The following is a 13,857-nucleotide window of genomic DNA, read 5'->3' as shown; positions in this document are numbered from 1 at the left end:
ATCTAGGTCTAAGTGAGACCTACATAGAGGTTTTTGTTTCATGTCTCTACGACATTCCTACTGGAAGTCAAAAGCAGTTTTGTCTGTTTTTTCTTCCGAGGAGCAGTTTTGTCTGTTTTCTTCCTAGAGGGCGCTAGAGCGAAATTTTGAGTTTTGGGGTTGGGTTTTTTTGATTGGATCGCAATTTTCGCCAGTCCTGATGTGTGTGTTGAGTTTGGTGAGTTTTGAAGCATTTTAAGGGGGTCAAAGAGGCAAAAATGACATGTTTTAGGAAACGTTTGTTTTGAAGGGCTTTTTGCCAACTTTTTGTTGATTTTTGCTGAAAGATGTCAGAGTATGAAATATAGGTCTAAGTCAGACCTACATAGAAGTTTTTGTTTCATGTCTCTGCGACATTCCTAACGGAAGTTACGAGCAGTTTTGTCAGTGTTTTTTTCCTAGAGGCCGCTAGAGCGCTATTTTGAGTTTTGGGTTTTTGGTTTTTTGATTAGATCGCAAGTTTCGCCAGTCCTGATAGGTGTGCTACTTTTGGTGAGTTTTGAAGCATGTTAAGAGGGTCAAATTACAGCTCAAAGAGGCGGCGGTATAATAATAATAAAACCTTAGAAATACAATAGGGTCCTCTGTCCCAAAGGGACATTTGGTCCCTAATAATCACTCAATCAATCAATGTTTATTTATATAGCCCTAAATCACAAATGTCTCAAAGAACTGTACAAACCACTACGACATCCTTGGAAGAACCCACATAAGGGCAAGGAAAACTCACACCCAGTGGGCAGGGAGAATTCACATTCAGTGGGACGCCAGTGACAATGCTGACTATGAGAAACCTTGGAGAGGACCTCAAATGTGGGCACCCCCCCCCCCCCCTCTAGGGGACCGAAAGCAATGGATGTCAAGCGGGTCTAACATGATACTGTGAAAGTTCAATCCATAGTGGCTCCAACACAGCCGCGAGAGTTCAGTTCAAAGCGGATCCAAGACAGCAGCAAGAGTCCCGTCCAGAGGAAACCATCTCAAGCGGAGTCGGATCAGCATCGTAGAGATGTCCCCAACCAATTCACAAGTCCATTCTGGGTCCCGACTCTGGGCAGCCAGTACTTCATCCATGGTTATCGGACCGGACCCTTTCCACAAGGGAGGGGGGGACAGAGGAGAAAAAGAAAAGAAGCGGCGGATCAACTGGTCTAAAAAGGAGGTCTATTTAAAGGCTAGAGTATACAAATGAGTTTTAAGGTGAGACTTAAATGCTTCTACTGAGGTGGCATCTCGAACTGTTACCGGGAGGGCATTCCAGAGTACTGGAGCCCGAACGGAAAAAGCTCTATAGCCCGCAGACTATTTTTGGGCTCTAGGAATCACTAATAAGCCGGAGTCCTTTGAACGCAGATTTCTTGCCGGGACATATGGTACAATACAATCGGCAAGATAGGATGGAGCTAGACCGTGTAGTATTTTATACGTAAGTAGTAAAACCTTAAAGTCACATCTTAAGTGCACAGGAAGCCAGTGCAGGTGAGCCAGTACAGGTATATATGTATGTATATAAAGGTATATACAGTATAGGTATATATGTATGTACATATGTATATAAAGGTATATACAGTATAGGTATATATATGTATGTATATATGTATATAAAGGTATATATGTATATACAGTATAGGTATATATATATGTGTATATAAAGGTATATACAGTACAGGCGTAATATGATCAAACTTTCTTGTTCTTGTCAAAAGTCTAGCAGCCGCATTTTGTACCAACTGTAATCTTTTAATGCTAGACATGGGGAGACCCCAAAATAATACATTACAGTAATCGAGACGGGGCGTAACAAACGCATAGATAATGATCTCGGCGTCTTTAGTGGACAAAATGGAGCGAATTTTTGCGATATTACGGAGATGAAAGAAGGCCGTTTTAGTAACGCTTTTAATGTGTGCCTCAAAGGAGAGAGTTGGGTCGAAGATAATACCCAGATTTTTTACCAAGTCCCTTTTTTTAATTGTTTGGTTGTCAAATGTTAGAGTTGTATTATTAAATACAGGTCGGTGTCTAGCAGGACCGATAATCAGCATTTCCGTTTTTTTGGGGTTGAGTTGCAAAAAATTAGCGGACATCCATTGTTTAATTTCATTAAGACACGCCTCCAGCTGTCAGCTTTAGTAGAGTTGGGTGTCATCAGCATAACAGTGAAAGCTAACACCGTATTTGCGTATGATGTCACGTAGCGGCAGCATGTAGATGCTGAGGAGTGCAGGGCCAAGGACCGAACCCTGGGGAACGCCACACGTTACCTCAACATAGTCCGAGGTCACATTGTTATGGGAGACACACTGCATCCTATCAGTAAGATAAGAGTTAAACCAAGACAGGGCTAAGTCTGACATACCAATTCCTGTTTTGATACGCTCTAATAAAATATTATGATCGACGGTATCGAAAGCAGCACAAAGATCGAGGAGCAGCAACATAGATGACACATCAGAATCCATCGTTAGAAATAAATCATTAGTCATTTTTGCGAGGGCTGTCTCCGTGGAGTGATTTGCCCTGAAACCGGAATGAAAGGTTTCACATAGAACAGGGCTAGGGAACCTATGGCTCTAGAGCCAGATGTGGCTCTTTTGATGACTGCATCTGGCTCTCAGATAAATCTTAGCTGACATTGCTTAACGCGATAATTATGAATGATTTCGCTGGTAACCACAGTGCTAAAAATAACGTGCAAAATACAAAACATTCTCATGCATTTAATTCCATCCGTCCGTTTTCTACAGCACCTGTTCAAGAAGTCGCATTAATGGTAAGAAGTATTTTATGTCACGATAGGGGGGTTGCAGCTTACTGCGGGGTCGTTCTCCCAGGAAGGTAGACGGACTACTCGGGACATGGCATTTAGGTAAAAACACGATTTAATTTTAACTAAAAAAATATACAAACAAAAATCGCTCACAGCGGAGGCACAACTTGGGCTAAGAAACAAAGCTAATGCCTAAACAGACAAAGAACATAAATCAAACAAAACCTACTTGGCATGGCATGAAGCACGAAACTATGGCAAGGCATGAAACAAAGTCAAAGTATGCGGGGGCCATTTTCCATCCATCCATCCATTTTCTTCCGCTTATCCGAGGTTGGGTCGCGGGGACAGCAGCCTAAGCAGAGAAGCCCAGCCTTACGACTCCCCAGCCACTTTGTCCAGCTCCTCCCCGGAGGATCCCGAGGCATTCCCAGGCCAGGCGGGAGATATAGTCTTCCCAACGCGTCCTGGGTCTTCCCCAAGGCCTTCTACCCTAAATCACCTCCCTAGGGAGGCGATCTGGTGGCATCCTGAGCAGATCCCCGAACCACCTCATCTGGCTCCTCTCCATGTGGAGGAGCAGTGGCTTTACTTAGAGCTCGCCCGGACGACAGAGCTTCTCACCCTATCTCTAAGATGGGATGGGAACGTAGACCGACCGATAAATTGAGAGCTTTGCCGACCGGCTCAGCTCCTTCTTCACCACAACGGATCGATACAAAGTCTGCATTACTAAAGACGCCGCACCGATCCGCCTGTCGATATCACAATCCACTCTTCCCTCACTTGTGAACAAGACTCCGAGGTACTTGAATCTCTTCCCCAACCCGGAGAAGGCACTCCACCCTTTGCCGGGTGGAAACTAGGTGCTGATTCTCATCCGAGTCTTCTCACCCTATCTCTAAGGGAGAGCCCCGCCACCCGGCGGAGGAAACCCGTTTCGGCCTTTTGTACCCGTGATCTTGTCCTTTCGGTCATAACCCAAAGCTCATGACCATAGGTGAGGATGGGAATAAATTAAGAGCTTTTCCTTCCGGCTCAGCTCCTTCTTCACCACAACGGATCGATACAAAGTCTGCATTACTAAAGACGCCGCCATGATCTGCCTGTCGATCTCACGATCGACATTACTCTCACTTGTGAACAAGACTCCGAGGTACTTGAATCTCTTCCCCAACCCGGAGAAGGCACTCCACCCTTTTTCGGGTGAGAACTATGTGAGGTGCTGATTCTCAGCCGAGTCTTCTCACCCTATCTCTAAGGGAGAGACCCAAACTCATTTCGGCCGCTTGTACCCGTGATCTTATCCTTTCGGTCATAACCCAAAGCTCATGACCATAGGTGAGGATGGGAACGTAGATCAACCGGTAAATTGAGAGATCTGCCTTCCGGCTCAGCTCCTTCTTCACCACAACAGATCGATACAGCGTCCGCATTACTGAAGACGCCGCACCGATCCGCCTGTCGATCTCACGATCCACTCTTCTCCCACTCATGAGCAAAACTCCTAGGTACTGGAACTCCCCCACTTGGGGCAAGATCTACTCCCCAACTTGGAAATGGCATTCCACCCTTTCCCGGGCAATAACCATGAACTCAAACTTGGAGGTGCTGATTCTCATCTCAGTCGCTTCACATTCGGCTGCGAACCGATCCAGTGAGAGCTGAAGATCCTGGCCGGTTGAACCCATCAGGACCACATCATCTGTAAAAAGCAGAGACCTAATCCTGCGGCCACCGAATTGGATCCCCTCAACGCCTTGACTGTGCCTAGAAATTCTGTCCATAAAAGTTATGAACGGAATCAGTGCCATGGCGGAGTCCAACCCTTACTGTAAACGGGTCCGACTTACTGCCGGCAATGCGGACCAAGTTCTGACACTGATCATACAGGGAGCGGACCGCCACAATCAGACCGTCCGTTTTAATAATGTTTTCATTTAAAAAATGCTCTCGACTATGATTGATCGACTTGTTGACTTCCTGTTATTACCCGCTGACTTCCTGCCGTAACGTGGTTCCATCGACACTTCCTAAAGTCAATAAGCACGGCGTTTCTTTGTGATGTTTCAAACTAGCTTAGCTACCAGCGTGTCGACTCCTGGCTTGCTCTCGGTGTGTAACATGTTTTCGCCTTGTCCTCCAGGTTTCTTAAAGATACTAAGAAAAGCAGTTTATTCGCTGTAATGGAGGTGGTTAGTATTAGTCCAAGGGAGAGGCTCCACACTGTGTATGGAGACACATAATTAGCTGCTTATATAGCAGACATAAAATATAGTAGACAGTAGAGATTACATGCCTTTTAACGAAAATCGTCCGATACTGGTCAGGGGCCGATCTATCGGCACAAGCCAAGCGGATACAGTTGGGCAGCTAACGAGCTAATCACCTTCGGTGTGTAACATGTTTTCGCCTTGTTCTCCATGTTTCTTAAAGATACTAAGAAAAGCGGTTTGTTTGCCGCAAGGCATTTTATCCAGTTTTTTGCTCTAATGCCGACTCTCATCCGCCTGCCAGGACTTTGTCTTCTACGCGCCGCGCCTGCGCGTCAACAAGCGCATCCTGCAGCTGTGCATGGGCAACCACGAGCTGTACATGCGGCGCCGCAAGACCGACACCATCGAGGTGCAGCAGATGAAGGCCCAGGCCAAGGAGGAGAGGCTGCAGAAGAAGATGGAGAGGCAAGGAAAAAGTCTCTCCGTGGACCGTAAGCCGACATGGAACTAACGTGTGCCGTGTCCTTAGGGACCAGCTGGAGGGCGAGAAGAAGAGGAGGGAGGCCATTGAGAAGGAGAAGGAGCAGATGGAGCGGGAGAAGCAGGATCTGATGGTGAAGCTCCAGCAGTACGAGGAGACCACCAAGAGGGCCGAGAGGGGTGAGAAAGTCCTGGAGGGGACGGGGATTCAACTCTGCTTTCTTCTGAACGGGTTCTGTTTGGATTCATGCTTGGTTTATCACACACACACATCCGTGTCGTTCGTACCTTCTTGGGACCTCTGAAAAATGCCTACCTCTTTAGGACCACCCTTTTCTAGATATAAAATAATTTGTATTTACAACAATAAGGGGGAGCCCTTCATATTTTTACACACACACACACACACACGGGTATTTCTTACATTCTTGGGACCTGAGAAAAATGCCTACCTCTTTAGGACCACCCTTTCTAGATATATAAAGATTTGTATTTACAACATTAAGGGGGAGCCCTTCATACACACAAACACACAAACAGAACGGGTTCTGTTTGGATTCATGCTTGGTTCATCACATACACACACACACACACGCACACGCACACGCACGCACACACACACACACACACACATTCATGTAGTTCGTACCTTCTTGGGACCTCTGAAAAATGGCTCTTTAAGACCACCCTTTCTAGATATGAAATAATTTGTATTTACAACAATAAGGGGGAGCCCTTCATATTTTTACACACACACACACACACACACACACACACACACACACACACACACACACACACACACACACACACACACACACACACACACACACACACATTCTTGTATTTCGTACCTTCTTGGGACCTGTGAAAAATGCCTCTTTACGACCACCCTTTCTAGATATAAAATAATTTGTATTTAGAACATTAAGGGGGACCCCTTCTTATTTTTACACGCATGCACACACACACACACACACACACACACACACACACACACATTCTTGTATTTCGTACCTTCTTGGGACCTGTGAAAAATGCCTCTTTAGGACCACCCTTTCTAGATATAAAATAATTTGTATTTACAAAACTAAGGGGGAATATTTCCTATTTTACACACACACAAACACACACACATTCTTGTATTTCGTACCTTCTTGGGACCTCTGAAAAATGCCTCTTTAGGACCACCCTTTCTAGATATAAAATAATTTGTATTTACAAAACTAAGGGGGAATATTTCCTATTTTACACACACACAAACACACACACACACACACACACACACACACACGGGTATTTCTTACATTCTTGGGACCTGAGAAAAATGCCTACCTCTTTAGGACAACCCTTTCTAGATATATAAAGTTTTGTATTTACAACAATAAGGGGGAGCCCTTCATACACACACACACCAACAGAACGGGTTCTGTTTGGATTCATGCTTGGTTCATCACACACACACATTCATGTAGTTCGTACCTTCTTGGGACCTCTGAAAAATGGCTCTTTAGGACCACCCTTTCTAGATATAAAATAATTTGTATTTACAACATTAAGGGGGAGCCCTTCATATTTTTACACACACACACACACACACACACACACACACACATTCTTGTATTTCGTACCTTCTTGGGACCTCTGAAAAATGCCTCTTTAGGACTAACCTTTCTAGATATAAATAATTTGTATTTACAACACTAAGGGGGAATCTTTCATGTTTTTACACACACGCACACACACATTCTTGTATTTCGTACCTTCTTGAGACCTCTGAAAATTGCCTACCTCTTTAGGACAACCCTTTCTAGATATATAAAAATTTGTATTTACAACAATAAGGGGGAGCCCTTCATACACACACACACAAACAGAACGGGTTCTGTTTGGATTCATGCTTGGGTTATCACAAACACACATTCGTGTAGTTCGTACCTTCTTGGGACCTGAGAAAAATGCCTACCTCATTAGGACAACCCTTTCTAGATATATAAAGTTTTGTATTTACAACAATAAGGGGGAGCCCGTCATACACACACACACAAACAGAACAAGTTCTGTTTGGATTCATGCTTGGTTTATCACACACACACACATTCGTGTGGTTCGTACCTTCTTGGGACCTGAGAAAAATGCCTACCTCTTTAGGACCACCCTTTCTAGATATAAAATAATTTGTATTTACAACATTAAGGGGGAGCCCTTCATATTTTTACACACACACACACACACACACACACACACACACACACACACACACACACACACACACACACACACACACACATACATTCTTGTATTTCGTACCTTCTTGAGACCTGGAAAAAAGCCTACCTCTTTAGGACCACCCTTTCTAGATATATAAAGATTTGTATTTAAAACAATAATAATATTTATATACTATGCAAATATAAAAAAGGTAGCTTATAGTAAAAAAAAATGGGCGGAAGGGGGGGGGATTTTTGGTTTGTAATTGGTTTTTAATCTTCATTATTTACTTCAAGTTATTACTGTATGTCTTTATATACATATTTATTTATTTTTTTTAAATACATTTTGGCCAAAGGGGGCGCATTTCAATTTCTTACACACACTTTTTATCACATATGTTGGCCAGAGGGGGAGCACTTCAAATTTTTACACACACTTGTTATTTCATATGTTGACCGGAGTGAGAGCACTTTTAGAACCATCAATTTGAAAAAGCCCACCTTCTTGGGACCACACTCATTTTAATAGATTTCACCACCAGGGGTGCAAATGAGACATTCTCTATTAGATGCAATGGTTTTCCGTATAAGATAAAATAAAATAAAAAAAAATAAAATAATGTAATTTAATTAGAATTAAAAAAAACACATTTAATTATTATATTTACTTTAACCTCATTTAAAATTGATTTAATTTTACTTAACTTAAATAAATGCTTTAATTTTTTTTTTGATAAAATAAAATGATATGAAATTAAATTAAATGTAATTAATACATGTAATTTAATTTGAATAAAATAAAAATGAAAATACTTTAATTTGAATTGAATAAAATATAATACTTTAATTAAAATACAATTAAATTAAAATAAACATTTAATTTACTTAAACTGAAAAAACACAATTAATTATAAAATTAAATTTAATCTAATTTAAATTTGATTTAAATTAACGTAATTTAGGTTAACTTAAATAAATGCTTTAATTTTTTTATTTAAATAAAATAAAATGATGTGAATTGAAATTAAATCAAATTAAATTATTAATAATTTAAATAAAGAAAAATAAAATGAATACTTCAAATTGAATTAAATTAAATAAAAATAATGCTTTAATTAAAATTTTAAAAATTAAAAATAAAATAAAATGTAATTTAATTTGATTTAATTAAAATGAAAAAACATTTAATTATAAAAATGTATTTAATCTAATTTAAATTGGATTTAATTTATCTTAATTTAACGTAATTCAAGTTAATTTGAAGAACTGCTTCAATTTTTTTATTTAAATAAAATAAAATAAAATGATATGAATTGAAATTAAATTAAATTCATAAATAATGTAATTTAATTTGAATAAAGTAAAATAAAATAAAATGAATACTTTAAATTGAATACAATAAAACTAATACTTTAAAATAAAATAGAATACAATAAAATAAAAAAAGTAATAATTTAATTTAATTAAAATGGAAAAAAAACACATTTAATTACATTAATTTGAATCTAATTTAAATTTGATTTAATTTAACTTAATTTAATGTAATTTATGCTAACTTAAATAACTGCTTTAATTTTTTTATTTAAATAAAATAAAATAATTAAAATGAAAAAAAACACATTTAATTATTAAATTTTATTTAATCTAGTTTAAATTTGATTTAATTCAACTTAGTTTAACGTAATTTAAGTTGACTTAAATAAATGCTTTAATTTTTTTATTTAAATAAAATAGAATGATATGAAATGAAATTAAATGACATTAAATGAAATTAAATTAAATTAATAAATAATGTAATTTAATTTGAATAAAATAAGATAAAATAAGATGAATACTATAATTTGAATTAAATCCAATAAAAATAATGCTTTAATTAAAATAAAATAAAATAAAATAAAATAAGATAAAATAAGATAAAATAAGATAAAATAAAATGAAATAAAATAAAATAAAATAAAATAAAATAAAATAAAATAAATTAAAGGATTGTTGTCGCATAATCCTGCTATTTGATAAAGCAAACAACAAACGGTCACCTGTCTGTCGGAGGTCAAACCACACGTTGTGTCTTTGGCACACTTTGATGACATGAGCGCTGGTTGCAGAGCTCCAGGAGCAGCTGGACAGGGCTGTGAGGTTGGAGGAGGAGCGGAGGAAGGTGGAGCAGGAGGCGGCCCGGCTGGAGACGGAGAGGATGGAGGCCATCATCGCCAAGGAGGAGCTGGCCAGGCAGGCCGAGGACCAGATGAAGAGCCAGGAACAGCTGGTGAGTCGCCGCTGTGCCTGACCTTGTGTTTTTTCCAAACGAGACGGTGACGCCATCCGACCTCGCCCCGGAAAAATATTAGGCTACGGAGCTGGCGGAGTACAGCGCCAAGATCTTGCTGCTGGAGGAGGCCAAGCGGGTGAAAGAGGAGGAGGCCGACACGTGGCACGTCAAGGCTAAAGAGGTGGAGGAGAACCTGATGAAGACGCAGGAAGAGCTGCGCAACGTGATGACCAGCTCCAGCCCCGCCGCCGCCGCCCCCCCGGCCCTCTCCTCCTCCTCCTCCTCCTCGGACAGCGAGGAGAACACCACCTACAGCGCCGAGCTCCACACGCAGGGCATCCACGACCACCGCCAGGAGGAGGAGAGGCTCACCGAGGCCGAGAAGAACGAGCGCCTGCAGGCCAAACTCAGGGTGAGTTTGCCCTCCGGGTTCCATTTAGTCGGGTCCGTGGACCCCCAATTTACAATCTCTATTTTCTGGACTCCAACGACCGGGTGATATCGAACTTTGAGTGTACTGCCTGTAGTTCATTTGTTTTTAAAACAGCTCAGAATAACTTGACTGCAAATGTTTTATGGTGGCCACAGTTTTACCCTGGAATAGATTAATTAGGTTCAAAATTTATAGTGACAAAGGAAATAATTATTGGGCAATCATTTTTTTCTGCAGAGTCACTGCACCAAATGTACTATTAAAGCTGCGAGCTTTAATAGTGGGGACTAAAAATAAAATATAATAATTTAAATAAGATAAAATAAAATAGAATAAAATAAAATAAAATCATAAAAATATAATGAATACATTAATTTAAATAAAATGTAATTAAATTCATTTTATTTTATTATATTTTATTCTAATTTAATTCAATTTAATTAATTAAAATGTAATTAAATGTGTTCTTTTTATCTAATTTAAATAAAATTAAATTTGATAAAATTAAATAAAACCCAATACAATTAAATTAACAATTTATCCATCCATCCATTTTTGACCGCTTGTTAACTAAAATAAAATAAAATTTAATAAAATTAATATAAATTAAATACAATTAAATGCAATTAAATAATAAATAAAGTATAATAGAATTAAATTAAAATAATTGGGAATTAATAACAATTTAATTTAATTAATTACAATTTAATTAAATGTTTTTTAATTTAATTTAAGTAAAATTAAATAAAACCCAATACAATTAAATGAATAATTTATACACACATCCATTTCCTACCACTTGTTAACATACAATGAAATTAAATGAAATTAAAATAAATGAAATACAATTAAATTAAAATAGAATTAAAATAAATTTAATTGAATTATATTTAATTAAGTCAATAACTTAATTTAATTTTAAATAAAAAATAAAAATATTATATAAAATAATAATAAAAATTATAATAAAAAAATACATTAAAATAAACACAATAATTTGATTAAAATAAAATAAAAAATAAAAAATTTAATAAAGTTAAATTAAAACAAAACCACTTCAGACTGCCGTCATCATTTGGAGCAATTACGATCAAGTTCTGAACTTGTAATTAAAAATGTAATTTAAATTTTAATATTAATTTTAATTTTAATTTTTATAAAAAAAATTACATTTTTTTATTTATTTTAATTATTTGTATTTCATTTCATTCAAAATAGTTTATTCATTTAATTGTATTTTATTTTATTTCATCGCTCCTATTGTGACAGCCCAAAAATGGCAAACCGCCTGTTCTCCCCTCCCTCCTCCAGGCCCTGAGCTCCGAGCTGGAGGAGTCCCGGGACCAGAGCAAGAAGACCCAGAACGACCTGCAGCACGCCGACAACGTGCGAGTCGGCCGCGACAAGTACAAGACCCTGCGGCAGATCCGCCAGGGTAACACCAAGCAGAGGATCGATGAGTTCGAGGCCTTGTAGGAAGGAGCTGGGCGGGAGGTTGACAAAATACAAATACCTCATGAGGGGGGCGGGCCTCGGTGGGATCGACTTCTAAGCACTCAAATGTCTCCACTCTTTTCAAACTAACAATGTACTGTACAAATGATATTTTCACGCCACGTCTTTATGTAGTCTGGAGCAGCTGTTTAATTAAAGAAAACTAATTATATATTTTTTTCTTATGAGAAAATCTTTGTTTCTGATCAGCCTCTCACTTAATAAAAAGCTTATCAACACAAAGTCATTGTTGCCTTCAATATTGTGTTTATACTTTCACATATTATGTATACAGTATTACATATTTTGGGAAGAATTTTATTGAAAAATATATGTGGAGATACTTTAAAGTATTTTTTTCCCATTTAACGAGGCATCTCGTCCTAACTATGGGAGTTCACATGTAGCTCGTCCCCTTAAAAACAGTGGAGGGGTCGCTTTGATTTTTAATTAATTTTATTTATTCACAGGCAGACATCATTTTGTTTGGCATTATTGTCTCTTACCTATTTACAATTTCATACCAACCTACCAACAGGCTGACATTTTATAAAGAAAGACTCTTTATATCCATCAAACTAGTCTCGATATCCTATTATTCAAATTTGATTAAAAAGTTGCATCTTGAAGATCTGCGATAATCTCATCATACATACATTGAATCTCCAATGAATACCTTAACCTTAGCCCTAATGATTAATGTAAGTATTGAGATTAATCCATAATAACATTCCCTTCAAGAAAAGAGTACATTTTTAATTTAAAAAAAGCCTTTGTTGAAAAACAACCCAAAAATGAGTTAAAATAATACCCTTATAACCCAGAAAATGAGTTAAAATAATACCCTTATAACCCCAAAAAATGGATCGCTCTTCATAATAACAACTCCAAAATTTAACCCAACACTATCCATCCATTTTTTACAGCTTGTCCCTTTTGGGGTACCCAACACTAGCAACTCATAAATTGGGTTATCAAAACAATCCAGTATTTTTTTAGTGTGTACATTTATTGTGTGAATGCTTTGGAGCATTCACACATATGGTTTTCTACACCAAAACTAATCTATTTAAACGATTTATTATTATTATCATTATTATTACTTTTGTTATTATTACTATTATTATTCTTCAGATTTTGACACGTTCTACCTTCCACATTTTTCACCCGATTCAAACGGTTCCTACTTCAAACTGTTCAACCTATTTGGGAATTGTGGGCTTTCCCTTTACAAATTCCAAGAACACCCAGATTTCCCAGAATTCCAGATTTTCCGGGACATTTTTCTTATTCAAAATAAATTGACCATTTTTTCACATTTTTCAACCGATTCAAACCATTCCACTTTCAACACATTCCACCATTCTGGAAATTCAAACTATCATTTTTCCAAGTTCCAAAAAAATTTGAAAATTTTCAAGAATTCCAGGTTCTCCGGGACATTTTTCCCCATTCAAAATGGATTGACCATTTTTCCGACTTCCACCATTTCTTCACATTTTTCAACCGATTCAAACCATTCCAGTTTCAACACATTCCACCATTCTGGAAAATCAAACTATAATTTTTCCAAGTTCCAAAAAAATTCCAAAATTTTCCAGAATTACGGACTTTCCGGGACATTTTTCTCTTTCAAAATCAATTGACCATTTTTTCACATTTTTCAACCGATTCAAACCATTCCACTTTCAACACATTCCACCATTCTGGAAATTCAAACTATCATTTTTCCAAGTTCCAAAAAAATTCCTGAATTTTCCAGAATTACGGACTTTCCGGGACATTTTTCTCTTTCAAAATCAATTGACCATTTTTTCACATTTTTCAACCGATTCAAACCATTCCACTTTCAACACATTCCACCATTCTAGAAATGCAAACCATCATTTTTCCAAGTTCCCAAAAATTTAGACAATTTTCCAGAATTCCAGGTTTTCCGGGAC

General features: G+C 37.8%; 1 protein-coding gene and 1 long non-coding RNA gene across 2 annotated transcripts in view; one reads left to right on the top strand and one right to left on the bottom strand.

Annotated features, from left to right (window-relative positions):
- ezra (ezrin a) overlaps positions 1 to 12,157 on the top strand; it is a 41,543-nt gene extending 29,386 nt beyond the window's left edge. Inside the window, exons 8-12 of the mRNA XM_061886529.1 lie at positions 5,327 to 5,490; positions 5,555 to 5,685; positions 9,824 to 9,984; positions 10,067 to 10,399; positions 11,732 to 12,157. Coding sequence (XP_061742513.1) covers positions 5,327 to 5,490; positions 5,555 to 5,685; positions 9,824 to 9,984; positions 10,067 to 10,399; positions 11,732 to 11,896 — 954 coding nt within the window. The 3' untranslated portion in view covers positions 11,897 to 12,157. The remainder of the gene's footprint in view (positions 1 to 5,326; positions 5,491 to 5,554; positions 5,686 to 9,823; positions 9,985 to 10,066; positions 10,400 to 11,731) is intronic.
- The window catches only part of LOC133542430 (uncharacterized), a 38,799-nt gene that overhangs the window by 2,806 nt on the left and 22,136 nt on the right, over positions 1 to 13,857 (bottom strand). The window lies entirely within an intron of this gene.

The sequence above is a fragment of the Nerophis ophidion genome, linkage group LG24 (genome assembly GCF_033978795.1).
Source record: "Nerophis ophidion isolate RoL-2023_Sa linkage group LG24, RoL_Noph_v1.0, whole genome shotgun sequence".
NCBI classification, from domain to species: Eukaryota; Metazoa; Chordata; class Actinopteri; order Syngnathiformes; family Syngnathidae; genus Nerophis; species Nerophis ophidion.
The sequence above is the reverse complement of the archived record's forward strand: the minus strand, read 5'-3'. Positions and strand labels throughout refer to the sequence as shown.